Source organism: Helianthus annuus, chromosome 13, assembly GCF_002127325.2.
Source record: "Helianthus annuus cultivar XRQ/B chromosome 13, HanXRQr2.0-SUNRISE, whole genome shotgun sequence".
In the NCBI taxonomy this organism is placed as follows: Eukaryota; Viridiplantae; Streptophyta; class Magnoliopsida; order Asterales; family Asteraceae; genus Helianthus; species Helianthus annuus.
In genome coordinates, this window is record NC_035445.2 from 23,002,746 (window position 1) to 23,023,308 (window position 20,563).

At 44.2% G+C, this 20,563-nt stretch overlaps 1 protein-coding gene across 1 annotated transcript in view; it reads left to right on the top strand.

Annotated features, from left to right (window-relative positions):
- The first annotated feature begins 2,438 nt into the window (after positions 1–2,438).
- The window catches only part of LOC118485726 (pollen-specific leucine-rich repeat extensin-like protein 1), a 44,289-nt gene continuing 26,164 nt past the window's right edge, over positions 2,439–20,563 (top strand). Inside the window, exon 1 of the mRNA XM_035982144.1 lies at positions 2,439–2,706. Within this exon, the coding sequence (XP_035838037.1) occupies positions 2,439–2,706 (268 nt within the window). The remainder of the gene's footprint in view (positions 2,707–20,563) is intronic.

Consider the following 20,563-nt stretch of genomic DNA (forward strand, 5'->3'; position numbering starts at 1 on the left):
GATATAAAGCTGTATCTAAGATCAAACAATGAACAAAAAAGTAAAGGGTGACACGAGATGTATGAGGAAAGCCCTTGATCAATCTAGATCGCCGGCACAAAACCTCGGGAGCTGACAATCACAGCTGCCTTGTTCTTCTATTACTTCAAATGTCAGGATACAATGCAGGATATGATGCGGATCAACTAGGTGTTACAATGTGATTTGATTACAAGTGTTGGTGTGTAGTGATTGCTAGTAACTAGAGAGCGAAGTGTGCGAGTGAAAGAGTGAGTGCCTTAACTTGATCCGATCATACTATTTATAGCTAAACAAAAACAACTAACTTTCCTAATAAACCGAGATGCCCCGAATATTCCAAAGTAAATGTTGCAGTCCTGGTCTTTCGAGATCAACGTCTCTATTTCAACTTATTTGCCCGAGTCTTGGGGGAAGAAGTCTTCTCGAATGTTGGAGACCTATAACTCTTAATCTGCACGTGATTAATTCAGTCAATACCAGGATATCGCACCAGGATGTTACCAATATCCTGATCCGGTATCCTGGTCACAAGTAAACAATCAGAAGCAGAATATTAGTCAGGATATATGTTCAGAAAATGACTCATAACAATTGTCCCCAAAATATATCTGTTGGTATACCAATCCAATGGATATATTTTAAAACTCTATCACCTGGATCGAGGCAATCAATATGACGAGACCCTTGAAACGACAATGTGAAACTTCCGATGCACTATTTACTCTTTACCCCCTATATCCAGCCTATATTAACTGAGGGATTTTTCGTTATAATCATCTCTATCTTCTAGCGAATTTCAGGTATTCTCTCTCTTTGTCTTCCCTGTTTTCTTTGTTTAAGTCTGTTACATCCTTCCATGGCTACCCGCACTAGATCACAAACGGCAGATTCCGTTTCCCTCTTCTATAGACAAAACCTGCTCAAGGAACCTTCAAAAGAGGTGTGTTCATTCGATAATGCTGATATTGCGGCTTTATGAGCTTTCTGTGCCTTTCCCCCGGGGACAGTCTTCCGTCCATTTGACCGAGAGGTCCGATCGGATTTTTGTTCCGATGAGTGGGTATGCTTTTTTGCTTATCCTTTCTCCATCGGTCTTCAATATCCGTTTTCACCCTTCATCTCTCGATTCTTCGAGTTGACCGGCCTTAGCTTCGCCCAAACCATGCCCATGGTTTGGCGCGTCCTAGTCACCTTCGAGCAGATTAAGACTCGTCATATGCTGGTCTTGTGCATCGAAGACCTTCCGATGGCTTATCGTTTAAGATCCCACGGTTCCAGCCGGTTCCTTTTATTCTCTATCTCCAAAAATCCTCTCATTCTTAAAGCTACCAAGAACGAGGATAAATGGACAAGAAAATTCTTCTTTGTAAAAAGGGACTCCATCGATAGGGGTTCTGACCTTCCTAAGAGATGGTTAACTTCTGGGATCTAGGGTTCTAGGAATATCCCCAATCATATCCCGAAACTGTATCCTGAACTAATATCCTGATACGTTTATCTCTTGAAGCAAATTTCAAGGAACTAGCTCCACCAAGTGCTGAATCGGTAGAAAGGATAAGAGAAACCTACAGGCTTCCAGAAAGTGAGAGGACCTTCGCCCTACTATCTACAAGTTCAAGTCAAAGATCAAGTTCCAGCATGTCTGGTAAGTATAATTTCAGAAATCATTTTATCTATCAAACTGATTATATTTTGAAAGTATAACGAGATTAATCGTATTTTCCCTTATACAGTGCCAGTTATCAATCTCGAAGGCTTCCAACTCGATGAGTTGGGCAGTTACTCAAGCCTTGCACCTGTCAAGCAAGAATCCAATCAGAAGTCATCCGTCACACCGAACCCTACCAGTTCGAAGACCATTACTGCTCCCAAAGCTCCTCCAGCATCCAGAACTCGGGCCTCCAGCTCCCGAAAAAGAAAGGAAACAGAGCCTCCTGCTACCCCCGATGTATTCCCATTTGAAAATCATGGGTTTGCAGAGTCCAGCAAATACATGACCGGCTTCCTCAACTAGGTAAATATCCTGACCCATATCCTGCAACATATGCTAGTTACTAAACTTAATTAAAGTTAATACCTCTTTCTTTACTTTGTAGGGTCTTGAACGTCTGATTTTCCTTTATGAGGATGCATGCGGCTCGAACGTTATGCTTGAAAGCCAGCTGAAAAAGGCCGAAGCCACCATTGCAGACCAAGCAGCAATCGCCACCGCTAAATCAGAGCACTAAGAGGCAAAATACAAGGCAATGGGCCAAGAGCAGCAGTCCACAATCCAAAAGGTCACCCATGAAGCTCAGGCCAAGATCGACGCCGCCCAAGTCCAACAAGAGCAGGCTATGGCTTCGTATCGGGAGAGCCTTAAGAACTCTGTCATCATCTCCCTTCTCCAGGCCAGACTGAAAATGGGTTAAGTGGCAATGGCTCTGGGCTTTCAATGCCCCTCTTGGAATACCAAGGCCTGGGAAGCGAAATTGAGAGATCTTGGGGGAAATCCTGTGGAGCTTCCTACCAAATCCGCTGTGGAAGAACCTGCTAAGGTGCCTGATGCTAGTGCTTCAAAGGATGCCGGTGGCGATGCTGGGACACATGCCGGAGAGAATGCTGGTGGAGAGGATGTTGCTGATGATGCTGAGAGGAATGCTGAGGAGGATGCTGGTGGAGATGTCGTGGTGAAGGAGGGAGCTTGTGACACCCCAGGAAAACCAGTGAACAGTACAGTTTACCTAGCTTCCTCAGTGAGTGCATACCAAATTTCGGGACGAAATTTCCAATTAGTTGGGGATAATGTGACAACTCGAACTTTAGACTTGCTGTGATGTAACGTTACGTGCTTATGTGATATTTTCGGACTAATGAATGTTATGATATTATGTGCTTTTTATGTGTGTGTGTTATGTTTATCTTTATCGAGCCAAACCCGATCCGCACAACACTACAAACCGGCCACACAAAGCCCTTTGGGCCACACCTTGTACGCGGACCATTAGACAACCGAGTGGGCTCGGCCCACTCCCCACTCGCAACCACTATACCAAAACTAAGGGTCTTGTTTTCCTCTCATTGGTTACAACACAAGAACACACACACAAACCCTAGAAGCTTTGCTCTCCCTCTCTCGTTTACTTGGAACCCGACGGCGAACAACACTTCTCGGCTCACCCTCTCTTTGATTTCAACCGGTTAGTGTACATTGTTATTTGATTGTATTTGATGATTTTATATGATTCTTGAACATTACATGATGTAATTCGGATGATGATAGTATGGTTGATTGGGATAGAACCGGTTTACATGTGTGCTTTGTTATAAATCAAATGTTAATATGTGTTTCGGATTGTTAACATGTTCATACGGATCGGATGAAACTCGATGAAATCTGTTGTCATGCTATGTGATTCGGATGTTAACTTGTAGATGTGCTAAGTTTTGGGCTAGGTAATTAGTCACGGTTACATGTTCATAGAAATAGATTATTGTTCATATGAATGCAGTTCACGTTTTTTTGATGTTCTTGAATTGTTATGAATATGCATGAAATCTGAATTAACTGATGATAAATTTCTGTGATTGATCTGATTTCGAAACTGCCGTAGATGTTTGCTAGAATCACGGAATAGTCAATGCAGGAATTATGGAAATCAGTTACATACGCGATTTCGACACCTGGTTGCGAGTCGGGACCATAGTTGCGAGTCAGAATCCCACTCGTAACCAAGCCAGCACAAGTCGAGACTACGGTTGCGAGTCCCGTTGCGACTCGTAACCAGCACATGATCAGTCGTAACCAGACCATGATGAACCGAGATCTCCATTGCGACTCGCAACCAGCTGTTGCGACTCGTAATCTCCGGTTGCGACTCGAGATCTCCGTTGCGACTCGAGACCACCCTTTACACGCACACTGTTGGGCCTTCACTGTCACGGGCCCAATCTATTGAGCCCAACGATTTGAATTGTGGACTGTTTATTAATGGACTTGTATGTGTTTGCTATTTGGGCCGATTGAGAATCTGGATTGTTTTGTTATTGGGCTGCTTATGTCATTGGGCCGGGTATGAATGGACTTAGAACAATTGGATCCTCACAGGCTATGTCTTATCTGTTTACGTGCGTACATGTTTGCCATGACTATACGTGATTACTATATACGTGCTATATACGAACCTGACTCGTATAATAACCATGATAGGACGTGAGTGATCATTTACTTGCTACTTGTACTTTCTGTGTATCTGCCGAGCAAACCAAGGTGAGTTCACACAGCCAAGGCATGGGATTCCCGGGTTGGGAATTGGGTTGGATTTGTTACTGTAAAATGAGTTACTCGTACTTACGCATATACCAGACTATAGACCATCGTCCTCAGGTTAGTCAGGACACGTTACGTAAAGCCTACGTAACCCAGTATACTTGCCATATGTCTCCCGGGTCGGGAAGGACACGTTACGTAAAGCCTACGTAACCCAATACCATTCACTGGCTTCCAGGTCGGAAGGCCACGCTGCGTAAAGCCTACGTAGCCCCCACGCGTACCACTGTCCTCGGGGAAGGGCACGTCACGTAAAGCCTACGTGACCCTGTACGTTTTCCTGTTCTCGGTAAAGAAGAACACATGGTCGGAAGTTAGTCTAGTAAGTACCGTTAATGAGAAGCCCTCATTAACCAGGATGAACATGGGAAGCCCCCACCTTTATTACACACTAGTATGGGAAGCCCCCACTAGCTATACTTATGCATTACACAATGAACTTACTTTCTGTGAACTCGCTCAACTAGTTTGTTGATTATTTGCTGCATGCCTTGCAGGACCTTAGGTATACTTGGGAGCTTGCACAGGGAAGGAGCAGGTCGTTGTGGGTAGATGGATCGTTAATGATGTCGAACTCATAACTCGTTTTGAATTTACTTTACTATGCTTCCGCTACTTAAAACAGTATTTGGTTTTGAAACATCAATCATGTCATGGTGACTTACGTTAATTACTTTTATTATTATTAAATGCTATGTTTGATATGATTGATGGCTTGATCCTGGTCAGTCACGCTCCCAAGCGGTGGTATTCCGCGGGTGGATTTTGGGGGTGTGACAGATTGGTATCAGAGCCATTGGTTATAGAGAACTTGGTTTTAATATGGGAAAACGTTTTATTAAAACCGGACTATAACCAGTACAGTGCTCTCAACGATCCACAACGACGCTTCGCTCCACGTGCAAGACTCGACATCCTAGGTAATAAGGGTTATGTTATGTTTATTGCCTGTTTGCTAGAACTGCTTAGAACTTTGCTCGCATTACGCTTAGATACACATGCTTTGATTTCATGAGAACACCTATATGCCTACGCTTTTCTGTCATCGCCCTACTCGCGAACCATTCTTATGTATGCTACTTGTTACTATGAAGATCAATGGCCGCACGAATTAACATGACTCAAGCCCAGCTAGAGGCTCTCATTGCTGCGGCAGTTGCAGCCGCCCAAGCAGGTCAACCCGCTCAGCAGCAGCCTGGGTGCACCTTCAAGAACTTCATGGAATGTCGTCCTAGCTCGTTTAGTGGCACAGAGGGAGCAGTTGGACTCCTCCACTGGTTTGAAAAGCTCGAGTCGGTTTTCGAAATGTGCGAATGCCCTGAGGCTCGCAGGGTGAAGTTCGCCACTGGCACACTTGAAGGGATTGCGCTCACTTGGTGGAACGCACAAGTGCAGATCTTAGGGTTGGCAGCTGCTAACGCCACCCCATGGAACGACTTTAAGGAACTCATCAAGCGTGAGTATTGCACGCGGGAAGACATACACAAGCTGGAAGATGAGCTTTATAACTTGAAAATGGTTGGATCGGAAATCGAGGCGTATACTAAACGGTCTAATGAGCTGGCCGTTCTGTGTCCAACTATGGTGGACCCTCCATACAAGCGCATTGAGTTGTATCTCAAGGGATTGGCGCCAGAAATTCAGAGCCATGTGACGTCGGCTAACCTCGAAAACATCCAGGAAATCCAACGCCTCGCTCACCGTATCACTGATCAGGCAGTGGACCAGAATAGACTGCCCAAGCGTGTTAATGCTATTGCTAACGTCACCACCTCAGTTACTCCTGCTACATCTGGTGACAGTAAAAGAAAATGGGATGGGGATTCCAGTAAAGGTTCAGCATCTGTTCAGCCACAGTCTCAGCAGCAGAAGATTGATCACTATCAGAGTCCCAGTCAGCAATCCTCTGGTGGTCACAGACAGAGGAGATATCAGGGTAGTCAACCCAGGTGCCACAACTGCAACAGGCATCACCACGGCCCATGTAACAAGGGTCGCTGTCAAAGGTGCCTTAAGATGGGTCACGAGGCCAAAGACTGTAGGAGTCCACGGCCTGCGAATCAGAATCAGCAGCCTCAGCAACCAGCTCCACAGAACCAGCAGCAGCAACAGCAGCCACAGCGTGGAAACCGGGGGTGTTTCCAGTGTGGGGCTGAAGGTCACTTCAAACGCGATTGTCCTCAGTTAAACCAGAACCGCAACAACAATAACAACCAGGGCAACGGGAACAACAACGGTGGAAACAACAACAACAACGGCAATGAAGCTCGTGGTCGTGCTTTTGTGCTAGGTCGAGGCGACGCAGTGAACGATCCCAACGTTGTTATGGGTAAGTTTCTCCTCGACAATATTTACGTTACTGTTTTGTTTGATTCGGGTGCGGATACAAGCTATATGTCTGTGAAAATGTGTCAACTGCTAAAACGTGCACCAACACTTTTACCCACCAAACACGTAGTAGAGTTAGCTAACGGTAAAAGTCTAGAAGCCACGCACGTAGTTCAAGGTTGTAATCTTATCTTAGCTGGTCAAGCCTTCTCTATTGATCTCATTCCCATAGTTTTGGGTAGCTTCGACGTCGTGATTGGGATGGATTGGCTTTCCCAACACCAGGCAGAAATCTTATGCAGCGAAAAGGTTATTCGCATTCCTCGTTCTGGTCAGGAACCTCTAGAAGTTCAAGGCGACAAGAGTGGTGCTGTGGTTGGCATCATCTCTTTCTTGAAGGCTCAGAAATGCTTACGTAAGGGTCACACTGCCATTCTGGCACTCGCTACAGACGCATCAGTAAAGGAAAAGAAATTGGAGGATATTCCAATTGTACGTGATTACCCTCAAGTGTTTCCTGAAGACTTACCAGGCTTACCGCCTCATCGTCAGGTCGAATTTCAGATCGAGCTCGCTCCGGGAGCAGCACCCATAGCTCGCGCACCATATCGTCTAGCTCCATCAGAATTGGAGGAATTGTCAAAGCAACTGCAGGAACTCTTGGAAAAGGGTTTCATACGACCAAGCTCTTCGCCTTGGGGAGCTCCAGTGCTTTTCGTGAAGAAGAAAGACGGTACGTTCAGGATGTGCATCGACTACCGTGAACTCAACAAGGTGACGGTGAAGAACCGTTATCCTCTTCCACGCATAGACGACTTATTCGACCAATTGCAAGGGTCGTGTTACTACTCGAAGATAGACTTGAGGTCTGGGTACCATCAGTTGAGAGTCCGGGATGAGGACGTCTCCAAGACAGCCTTCAGAACTCGTTACGGTCACTACGAGTTTCTCGTCATGCCGTTCGGGTTAACGAACGCGCCTGCGGTATTTATGGATCTTATGAACAGGGTGTGCAAACCCTATCTCGACAAGTTCGTCATTGTGTTCATCGACGACATCCTGATTTACTCCAAGAGTCAGGAGGAGCACGAGCAGCATCTTCGCCTTATTTTGGAACTCCTTCGGAAGGAACAGCTGTACGCCAAGCTTTCTAAATGCGACTTCTGGCTTCGTGAAGTCCACTTCTTGGGCCATGTGGTGAACAAGGATGGGATCCATGTCGATCCATCCAAGGTAGATTCGATCAGAAACTGGCCTGCACCGCGTACACCGACAGAGATACGCCAATTCTTGGGTCTGGCAGGTTACTACAGACGGTTTATCAAGGATTTCTCGAAGATTGCTCAGCCGCTTACGCTACTGACACAGAAGGGTGTTACCTATCGCTGGAGAGAGCCCCAGGAGACTGCTTTTCAGCACTTAAAAGATAGGCTTTGCAGCGCACCTATTCTCTCATTGCCAGAGGGCACAGAAGACTTCGTAGTATATTGTGATGCATCCATTCGGGGATTGGGATGTGTGTTAATGCAGCGCGACAAGGTTATCGCTTACGCCTCTCGTCAACTCAAGATTCATGAACGCAACTACACGACGCACGATTTAGAGCTGGGAGCTGTTGTTTTTGCGCTTAAGATATGGCGACACTACCTGTACGGTACCAGGTGCACGATTTACACCGATCACAGGAGTCTCGAGCATATCCTTAAGCAGAAGGATTTGAACATGCGTCAACGGCGATGGGTTGAATTACTAAACGATTATGAATGCGCTATCAAGTACCATCCAGGCAAAGCCAATGTTGTGGCTGACGCCCTTAGTCGAAAGGACACCTTACCGAAGCGCGTGCGAGCGCTACAGCTTACGATCCAGTCTAGCCTTCCTGCACGGATACGAAATGCTCAGGTAGAAGCATTGAAGCCCGAAAACGTCAAGGCTGAAGCCTTACGCGGCTCACGACAACAGATGGAACAGAAGGCAGACGGCGCCTATTATGTAACGGGCCGGATTTGGGTCCCTCTTTATGGCGGTTTACGCGAACTTGTGATGGATGAAGCACACAAGTCTCGCTATTCGGTACATCCAGGGTCGGATAAAATGTACCACGATATCAGCACTACCTATTGGTGGCCTAGTATGAAGGCCCACATTGCTACGTATGTTGGAAAATGCTTGACCTGTGCAAGAGTCAAGGTCGAATATCAGAAACCAGCTGGCCTACTTCAGCAGCCTAAGATACCTCAGTGGAAATGGGAAGAAATTTCCATAGATTTCGTTACAGGCCTACCTAGATCCCAGCGTGGGAACGATACGATATGGGTCATAGTTGATCGACTCACCAAGTCTGCACACTTCCTGCCGATTAAGGAAACGGATAAGTTCTCCACTCTCGCAGACGTATATCTTAAAGAAGTTGTCTCGAGGCACGGGGTGCCCACATCTATCATTTCGGATCGCGATGCACGATTCACGTCAGAACTTTGGCAAGCAATGCATAAATCTTTCGGCTCACGATTAGACATGAGCACAGCATACCACCCTCAGACGGATGGGCAGTCTGAGCGTACGATCCAAACTCTCGAAGACATGCTTCGGGCATGCGTTATCGATTTCGGCAACGGCTGGGAAAAGCACCTCCCTTTGGTGGAGTTTTCTTACAATAACAGTTACCATACCAGCATTCAAGCCGCTCCATTCGAGGCATTGTACGGGCGTAAATGCCGGTCACCTCTCTGTTGGGCAGAGGTGGGGGATAGTCAGATCACGGGTCCAGAGATTGTAGTGGACGCCACAGAAAAGATTGCACAGATACGACAACGCATGGCGGCAGCACGCGACCGTCAGAAAGCCTACGCGGACAAGCGTAGAAAGCCATTGGAATTTGAGGTCGGGGACCGGGTTTTATTGAAAGTTTCACCCTGGAAGGGTGTGGTTCGTTTTGGCAAACGGGGTAAATTGAATCCGCGGTACGTCGGACCATTTGAAATCATAGAAAAGATTGGCAAGGTAGCCTACAAGTTGAAACTACCAGCTGAACTCGGGGCAGTTCACAATGTCTTTCATGTATCGAACTTAAAGAAGTGCCTATCAGACGAAACACTCATCATTCCTTTTAAGGAACTCACTATCGACGAGCGGTTGCAGTTCGTCGAGGAACCGGTTGAAATCACGGACCGGGATGTGAAGGTCCTCAAACACAAGAGAATCCCTCTTGTCCGAGTTCGTTGGAACTCCAAACGTGGCCCAGAGTACACCTGGGAACGCGAAGACAGGATGACAGAAAAGTACCCCCAGTTATTCGGGAACAAGGCAACCACTACTGAGGCTGAAGCTACTACTTCGGAATTTCGGGACGAAATTCCAGATCAACGGGGGGAGGATGTGACACCCCAGGAAAACCAGTGAACAGTACAGTTTACCTAGCTTCCTCAGTGAGTGCATACCAAATTTCGGGACGAAATTTCCAATTAGTTGGGGATAATGTGACAACTCGAACTTTAGACTTGCTGTGATGTAACGTTACGTGCTTATGTGATATTTTCGGACTAATGAATGTTATGATATTATGTGCTTTTTATGTGTGTGTGTTATGTTTATCTTTATCGAGCCAAACCCGATCCGCACAACACTACAAACCGGCCACACAAAGCCCTTTGGGCCACACCTTGTACGCGGACCATTAGACAACCGAGTGGGCTCGGCCCACTCCCCACTCGCAACCACTATACCAAAACTAAGGGTCTTGTTTTCCTCTCATTGGTTACAACACAAGAACACACACACAAACCCTAGAAGCTTTGCTCTCCCTCTCTCGTTTACTTGGAACCCGACGGCGAACAACACTTCTCGGCTCACCCTCTCTTTGATTTCAACCGGTTAGTGTACATTGTTATTTGATTGTATTTGATGATTTTATATGATTCTTGAACATTACATGATGTAATTCGGATGATGATAGTATGGTTGATTGGGATAGAACCGGTTTACATGTGTGCTTTGTTATAAATCAAATGTTAATATGTGTTTCGGATTGTTAACATGTTCATACGGATCGGATGAAACTCGATGAAATCTGTTGTCATGCTATGTGATTCGGATGTTAACTTGTAGATGTGCTAAGTTTTGGGCTAGGTAATTAGTCACGGTTACATGTTCATAGAAATAGATTATTGTTCATATGAATGCAGTTCACGTTTTTTTGATGTTCTTGAATTGTTATGAATATGCATGAAATCTGAATTAACTGATGATAAATTTCTGTGATTGATCTGATTTCGAAACTGCCGTAGATGTTTGCTAGAATCACGGAATAGTCAATGCAGGAATTATGGAAATCAGTTACATACGCGATTTCGACACCTGGTTGCGAGTCGGGACCATAGTTGCGAGTCAGAATCCCACTCGTAACCAAGCCAGCACAAGTCGAGACTACGGTTGCGAGTCCCGTTGCGACTCGTAACCAGCACATGATCAGTCGTAACCAGACCATGATGAACCGAGATCTCCATTGCGACTCGCAACCAGCTGTTGCGACTCGTAATCTCCGGTTGCGACTCGAGATCTCCGTTGCGACTCGAGACCACCCTTTACACGCACACTGTTGGGCCTTCACTGTCACGGGCCCAATCTATTGAGCCCAACGATTTGAATTGTGGACTGTTTATTAATGGACTTGTATGTGTTTGCTATTTGGGCCGATTGAGAATCTGGATTGTTTTGTTATTGGGCTGCTTATGTCATTGGGCCGGGTATGAATGGACTTAGAACAATTGGATCCTCACAGGCTATGTCTTATCTGTTTACGTGCGTACATGTTTGCCATGACTATACGTGATTACTATATACGTGCTATATACGAACCTGACTCGTATAATAACCATGATAGGACGTGAGTGATCATTTACTTGCTACTTGTACTTTCTGTGTATCTGCCGAGCAAACCAAGGTGAGTTCACACAGCCAAGGCATGGGATTCCCGGGTTGGGAATTGGGTTGGATTTGTTACTGTAAAATGAGTTACTCGTACTTACGCATATACCAGACTATAGACCATCGTCCTCAGGTTAGTCAGGACACGTTACGTAAAGCCTACGTAACCCAGTATACTTGCCATATGTCTCCCGGGTCGGGAAGGACACGTTACGTAAAGCCTACGTAACCCAATACCATTCACTGGCTTCCAGGTCGGAAGGCCACGCTGCGTAAAGCCTACGTAGCCCCCACGCGTACCACTGTCCTCGGGGAAGGGCACGTCACGTAAAGCCTACGTGACCCTGTACGTTTTCCTGTTCTCGGTAAAGAAGAACACATGGTCGGAAGTTAGTCTAGTAAGTACCGTTAATGAGAAGCCCTCATTAACCAGGATGAACATGGGAAGCCCCCACCTTTATTACACACTAGTATGGGAAGCCCCCACTAGCTATACTTATGCATTACACAATGAACTTACTTTCTGTGAACTCGCTCAACTAGTTTGTTGATTATTTGCTGCATGCCTTGCAGGACCTTAGGTATACTTGGGAGCTTGCACAGGGAAGGAGCAGGTCGTTGTGGGTAGATGGATCGTTAATGATGTCGAACTCATAACTCGTTTTGAATTTACTTTACTATGCTTCCGCTACTTAAAACAGTATTTGGTTTTGAAACATCAATCATGTCATGGTGACTTACGTTAATTACTTTTATTATTATTAAATGCTATGTTTGATATGATTGATGGCTTGATCCTGGTCAGTCACGCTCCCAAGCGGTGGTATTCCGCGGGTGGATTTTGGGGGTGTGACAGAGCTGCCCCTTAAATGCAGCGACATGGGCGATGATGGATATATGTGCCAAGGCCGGAGCCCACTTTTTTAAATTTCATGGTTGTGGTTCGTTTAAACAATTTACTTTCCCCGTCTTTGAACAATTTATATATCCTGCACTAAAACAATATGATGGCCAAAGGTGGATGGGTCCTGGGTTTCAGGTGGAAGCCCTTGGTCATCAATTAGTATAACCTGTTTTGAACGATACAATGGTTGGAGGCGGATGGGTCTCGGTTTGACACGAAACCTTCAATCGTTGTGTAAATATAGTTATGAACCTATCGTGCTTTTAGTGGATGGGCCTTGGTTTAAGGTGAAACCAAAAGCACAACTTTTGATATGTTAATAATATAACCACCTTTTGACCTACTTGTTGTTGCCTTTTAATTTTTTGTTATGCATCATTTAGTTTAGATTTCTGTGAATATATCTTGATCAATATACTCAGTCGATATCTTCCGTAAAATTCAAATAATTCAGACAAAGTCCTTAAAGATTAGAAAGTAGTTTATTTTTCAAAATCTCAAATAATTAAATAGAGTTTTTAAAGGAAAAAGATAGTTTGTTTAGAATTTATAAACCTTGTTTTGATAACACATTTAACTCTGAGTTTTAAATCTATGTATTGTGTCCCAAATATTCTAATCAAATATCCTGAATCATATTCCAAAAATATATTCTAAAGATATATCCTAATCAGGATACTTAAACTTTAAACCTAGTTTCGAAAGTTCAAACAAGTTGTATAAGATTCACAAAGGAAAGATCATACCAGGAATGGAGTGTAACCCTAGTACCAAACTTCAATCCTTCTTGTGACTCCTTTCAGTAAGATGTCCCCAGTCTTAGTGTACTGGGTTCAAATTTAACTCTTTGTGCCTTACATAACCGCCTTAGGACAAATGTCCCCTATGCACGAAATCTTCCAACACTTAGAAAGATTTTTTGGATAGTTGCATAGATAGTTCTTGTGTTACTGGGGTAAAACCCGAAAACATTCTGGAGATAAATCCGTAGTATCTTGGGGAAAATCCCAAATTTTCATGCGCTGCAGGCGGGAGTGTATAAACTCCAAGACTTAGAAAGGTGAAAACCTTTAAACCTTAGAGAGTATGAAAATACCCTTTCGTGAGAGAGGGTGATCAATCCTCATATACCTTAAGGGTCCAGGATATAGCCAACAGTGACGAAATTGTCAGCCACTTTTACATGAACTAGTCCCGCCACCTTGAACTATCCCTGGACAACTTGCGCTCCAGGCGGGGTGTTTAAACCCAATTCGTGAGAAAGGTGAATACCTTTAAACCTGTGAAGGGATCAGGATCCCTTAAACGTGAGAGAGGGGGCCAATCCTCTAATCTTTCGAAGTATCCTGAGTGTGTATCCTGGAGCTATATCCCGAGGCATATTCTGCAAAACAACCTTAAACTAAGGTGGGTGTTAGCTTGGCTAACACCCCTCCGATGCTTAAGTCAGTAATGGGTTCAAATAAAATAAATTATATTTAAAAGAGACAGAATTCATACCATCTTGAGTTAGAAATTAAATTCTAAACTCACTTAAAATAGAGCTTTAGATGTATAGCATTCCAGGATCTCGGTAGCATATCCCCCTCCATATTCTTGAGTCGGTATGCTCCTTTTCCTGATTCTGATTCAATCTTATAGGGTCCTTCCCACTTCGGAGCCAACTTCCCATCAGCAGGATTAGTAGTATTCTGAAAAGTCTTTCTTAGTACCCAGTCTCCAACCTGGAACCTTCTAGTCCTTATATTCTTGTTATATGCTTTGGATATCCTTTGTTGATATGCTGCCATTCTTAGCCTTGCTGTATCTCTCGTCTCATCAATAGTATCCAGTTCCTGGCATAGGGTTTCAGGATTCTGCTCAGGATCCCGGAGGCTGGATCTTGCTGTAGGTATTACCATTTCAGTCGGGATCACCGTTTCTGCTCCAAATACAAGGAAAACGGGGTTTGGCCAGTTGCACTCTTCACTGTTGTTCTATCAGCCCATAAAACAAAGGGTAATTCTTCTGCCCATCTTCCTTTTTTGGCTCATAGCCTCTTTTTTAGGTTGTTGACAATTATCTTGTTTGAGGATTCTGCTTGTCCATTTGCTTGAGGATGTACCGGTGTGGATGTGATCATTTTGATTCCCCAACTCTTGCAAAAGTCAGTAGTCCTCTTACTTATGAATTGAGATCCATTATCACAAATTATTTCAGCTGGTACACCAAATCTAGTCAGTATATTCCTTTTTATGAGGGATACCACTTCCTGATCTCTGACTTGAACGAATGCTTCAGCTTCAACCCACTTAGAGAAATAATCAGTCATTGCCAGCATGAAGACTTTTCCTCCTTGATCTTTTGGAAATTTTCCTACTATATCCATTCCCCATTTCATGAACAGCCAAGGGGATATAATAGGATATAATGGCTCTGCGGGCTGATGTAGTATGTTGCTATGTCTTTGGCATGCATCACATTTTCGAGCATATTCTGCAGCATCTTTTCTCATGGTAGGCCAATAATATCCTGTTCTTAATACTTTTGAGAATAATAACCTGCCCCCAGTGTGGTTACCACAATCCCTGTGACAACTCGAATTTCTAAGATTTTATTTCGTATTTATTGCACGTTCATGTAATTGCACAATTGATTTCCATGAAATTATATATGTTTTGATTGTTTGATTGGGTATAGTTGTTGGTTATTTGTGAAACTTGTCAAATGTGTAAACTTGGTGGTGGAACTTTGAAACAGTAAACTTGTCAAATATGAGATGGTGTGCATTTGTAAATTATAATACTTAGGGAGGTAGATGGTAATTAGTGAAATCCTAGATACTTAACCCTAATCTCATTTCTCTAATCATTTGCACACAAAACTAGAACACGTACTTTCACCTCTCTAATCTTCTAGCAAGCATCATCACCAAATCATTTGGCACAAGATAATCATCACACTTGATTCCTCTTTCTCTAGGATCATCGCAAGGTAAATTGTTTAATCATTGTTGTGATTAATTGTAGATTGTTTGATTGTTTGCAATCCTTGATTCTTGTGAATTATTGTAAACCCTAGCTTTGATTTGATGGTTCTGTACACTAAATTGATTATGATTATTCTGATTGTGATGATGTGTTAATCGTATAATCGATCCTCTAGATGAATTAAGATGCTAGAAATGATGAATGGACATTGTTAATTGAACAATTCGTGTGAAAATGCATGAGTTAGGGTTTCACGTTCGTATGTTAACAAAAACGTAACTGATATGATTCTCTCCTGTATTGGAATTCATGTTATTAGTTGCCTGAGTTTGAGTATGTGTCTGAGTTTAAATGAATTCAACTAGTCCGAGTTTAAATGAATTGAACTTGGTCCGAGCTTAATTAATTGATCTTGTCCGAGTTTATTGATGTTGAATGATGGTCCGAATATAATGTTGTTTATGGTCCGATTATATGCATAGATAACAATGGTCCGAGTATAATTTTCAAATGAGGGTCCGAGTTTAATCCTCAATGTTGGTCCGAATATATGTATTGATAATTGGTCCGAACTTAATTGAGTTGTAATTGGTCCGAACTTAATTGGTTTGTTATGGTCCGAACTTAATTGGTTTGTATTTGGGCCGAGTTTATTGAGTTTGATTTGGTCTGAGGTTAATATGATCAACCATGCCCGAATTTATGTGCTGATTATTTGTCTGAGGTTGTATGAGTGCTGAACAGGGGAGACCCCCCCCCCATACTTGCCTGAGTCTTTGTGAGATGCATGATCCTGTATATGTTCATATAAATTGCGTGAATTGTATGAATGGGTTAACTGTTACGTGATACATGATTTATACATGATATTGGCTATCAAGCACTATGTGACATTAGATTACATGCGTATCATTTCGAACGTGAACTGATTTGTTATACGTGCATACAATAGGACTTGATTAATTACTTGTGAGTACATAACCTAGCATACCGAGCAAACCAAGGTGAGTTCACACTCCTACTAAGGCATGGGATTCCCGGGTCGTGGGAATGGGTTAAAGGTTTCAATTGACTTATAACGTACAAACGTTTTTCCTAGACTATCACCTATCATGGTCCTCGGATGTCAGGACGGTTCCGTAGGTTGGGATAACACCTACGTGGTTCCGTAGGTTGGATAACACCTACGTGGTCATATGCCATTACTGCCTCGGATATCAGGCACGCACGTAAAACCTACGTGTACGCATTACTTACTTCTATCCTCGGTACAAAGGATACGTACGTGAAACCCACGTACACCCGATACGCGCTACTGTTCTCGGACGAAGAACAGGGATAATACGAATAGTCTAGTGGTCACATAACATGGGAAGCCCCCACCTGTATAACTCACTATTGGCCCAGTAGAGCCACCCGTTACTTATTGTTACTCATTTACTTACTGTGAACTCGCTCAACTAGTTTGTTGATCATACTGTTACATGCCTTGCAGATCGTTAGGTACTTGGAGCTTGCACTGGAGAAGCGGGTCGTTGTGGACAAGGATCGTGGTTTCTACGTTGAACTATTATGACTTTTAAAACTATTAACTATTGTTGGATTATTTACTACGCTTCCGCTACACTTTGAAAACTATGGTTATGTTTTGAACACCTATCGTATTGGATGGATGGTTTACATTTATTTTACTTAATATTAATTACATGTTCAATATGATTGGTGGCTTGATCCTGGTCAGTCACGCTCCCAAGCGGTGATACTCCGCAGGTGGATTTTGGGGGTGTGACAGATTGGTATCAGAGCCATTGGTTATAGAGAACTTGGTTTTAATATGGAAAAACGTTGTTATTAAAACCAGACTATAACCAGAACAGTGCTCTCAACGATCCACAACGACGCTTCGCTCCACGTGCAAGACTCAACTTCCTAGGTACTAAGGTTTATGTTTATTGCCTACATGCTAGAATTTGCATAGAACTTTGCTCGTAGTATGCTTACATTACCTTGCTCACAACTTGTCATTGCATGAGAATACTTATGTGCTTACACTCTTCTGTCATCGCACTATTCGCGAACCTTTCTCACTTATGTTGCCTTTGATGTGAAGATCAATGGCCGCACGAATTAACATGACTCAAGCCCAGCTAGAGGCTCTCGTTGCTGCGGCAGTTGCAGCCGCCCAAGCAGGTAGTACACCCTGCAGTATAGACACTAGGGTCTTTAGATCCTACATTAATTCTCGTACTTAACTTTGCCCTATTCGTACACAATAGGTCAACCCGCTCAGCAACAACCTGTGTGCACCTTCAAGAATTTCATGGATTGTCGTCCTAACACGTTCAGTGGCACGGAGGGAGCAGTTGGACTCCTCCACTGGTTTGAAAAGCTCGAGTCAGTTTTCGAGATGTGTGAATGCCCTGAGGCTCGCAGGGTGAAGTTCGCCACTGGCACACTTGAAGGGATTGCGCTCACTTGGTGGAACGCACAAGTGCAGATCTTAGGGTTGGCAGCTGCTAACGCCACACCCTGGAATGATTTCAAAGAACTGATCAAGAGGGAATACTGCACTAGAGAAGACATTCACAAGTTGGAGGACGATTTGTATAACTTGAAAATGGTTGGGTCGGAAATCGAAGCTTACACCAAGAGATCAAATGAGTTGGCTGTGTTATGTCCAACTATGGTGGACCCTCCATACAAGCGTATTGAGTTGTATCTCAAAGGTTTGGCACTAGAAATACAGAGCCACGTTACCTCGGCTAACCTCAACAACATCCAGGAAATCCAGCGTCTCGCTCATCGCATCACCGATCAGGCAGTGGATCAGAATAAACTGCCTAAGCATATCAGTGCTACTGCTACTGCTACTGCTACTGCTTCTACTACACTTGCTACTCCCAGTGAAAGTAAGAGAAAATGGGATGGGGATTCTAGCAAGGGATCAGCTTCAGTGCAGTCGCAAGCTCAACAGCGAAAGACAGACAGTTACCAGAGTCCAAGTCAGCACTCCTCAGGCAGCCACAGACAGGGAGGGTATCGAGGAAATCTCCCAAAGTGTAACACCTGCAACAAGCACCACAACGGTCAGTGTAACAAGGGTCGTTGTCAAAGATGCCTCAAGATGGGTCACGAGGCCAAAGATTGCAGAAGCCCTCGTCCTGCGAATCAGGATCAGCAGCAGCCACCGGCACAGCAGAATCGGCAACAGGGCAACAAGGGGTGCTATAATTGTGGTGCTGAAGGTCACATCAAGAGACACTGCCCTCAACTAAACAGGAACCAGAACAACAACAACAATCAGGGCAACGGGAACAATAACAACAATAACGGGGGAAACAACAACAACAATGGCAATGAAGCTCGTGGTCGTGCTTTTGTGCTAGGTCGGGGTGATGCAGTGAATGATCCCAATGTGGTTATGGGTAAGTTTCTTCTCGACGATATTTATGTTACTGTCTTATTTGATTCGGGTGCTGATACAAGCTATATGTCATTGAAAATGAGTAAATTATTAAAACGTACCCCAACACCTCTAGACACCAAACACGTCGTAGAACTAGCCAATGGTAAAAGTGTAGAAGCCGCACAGGTAGTCAAGGGTTGTAGTATTGTTTTAGCGGGTCAGACTTTCTCGATTGATCTCATACCCATAGTTTTGGGTAGTTTCGACGTCGTCATCGGTATGGATTGGTTATCCCAACATCACGCGGAGATCTTATGCAAAGAAAAAGTTATTCGTATTCCTCGCTCCAGTCAAGAACCTCTCGAAGTACAAGGTGACAAGAGTGGTGCTGTGGTTGGCATCATCTCTTTCTTAAAGGCGCAGAAATGTTTACGAAAGGGACATACTGCCATTCTGACACTTGTCACTGACGCATCAGCAAAGGAAAAGAAGCTGGAGGATATACCGGTTGTGCGTGATTTTCCTCAAGTGTTTCCTGAAGATTTACCTGGTTTACCTCCTCATCGTCAAGTCGAGTTTCAGATTGAGTTAGCTCCTGGAGCAGCACCAATAGCCCGCGCACCGTATCGTTTAGCTCCAACCGAACTGGAAGAACTGTCGAAGCAGCTACAAAAGCTCTTGGAAAAGGGCTTTATTCGTCCAAGCTCTTCGCCTTGGGGAGCTCCAGTGTTATTTGTGAAGAAGAAAGACGGTACGTTCAGAATGTGCATCGACTACCGTGAACTCAATAAGGTGACGGTGAAGAACCGTTATCCTCTTCCGCGCATAGATGACTTATTCGACCAGTTGCAAGGGTCGTGTTATTACTCCAAGATAGACTTGAGGTCAGGTTATCATCAGCTGAGAGTCCGGGATGAGGACGTCTCCAAAACCGCTTTCAGAACTCGCTACGGTCATTACGAGTTTCTTGTCATGCCATTTGGGCTTACGAACGCGCCTGCAGTCTTCATGGATCTTATGAACAGGGTGTGCAAACCTTATCTTGATAAGTTTGTTATCGTTTTCATCGACGACATTTTGATTTACTCCAAGAGTCAGGAGGAGCACGAGCAGCACTTACGTCTTATCTTGGAACTTCTTCGAAAAGAGCAATTGTACGCAAAGTTTTCAAAATGCGACTTCTGGCTTCGTGAAGTCCACTTCTTAGGCCATGTGGTGAACAAGGATGGGATTCATGTCGATCCATCCAAGGTTGATTCGATCAGAAACTGGCCAGCACCACGTACACCGACAGAAATACGCCAATTCTTGGGTTTGGTGGGTTACTACAGGCGATTTATTAAAGACTTCTCAAAGATCGCGCAACCACTTACTATGCTGACACAGAAAGGTGTCGTTTACAGATGGGGTAATATGCAAGAGACCGCTTTTCAGTACTTAAAGGATAGGCTTTGCAGCGCACCTATTCTCTCATTGCCAGAGGGCACGGATGACTTCGTGGTTTATTGTGACGCATCGATACAGGGGCTTGGTTGTGTATTGATGCAGCGGGATAAAGTTATTGCCTACGCTTCGCGGCAACTCAAGGTTCATGAACGGAACTACACGACGCACGATTTAGAGCTGGGAGCTGTTGTTTTCGCGCTTAAGATATGGCGACACTACCTGTACGGTACCAGGTGCACGATTTACACCGATCA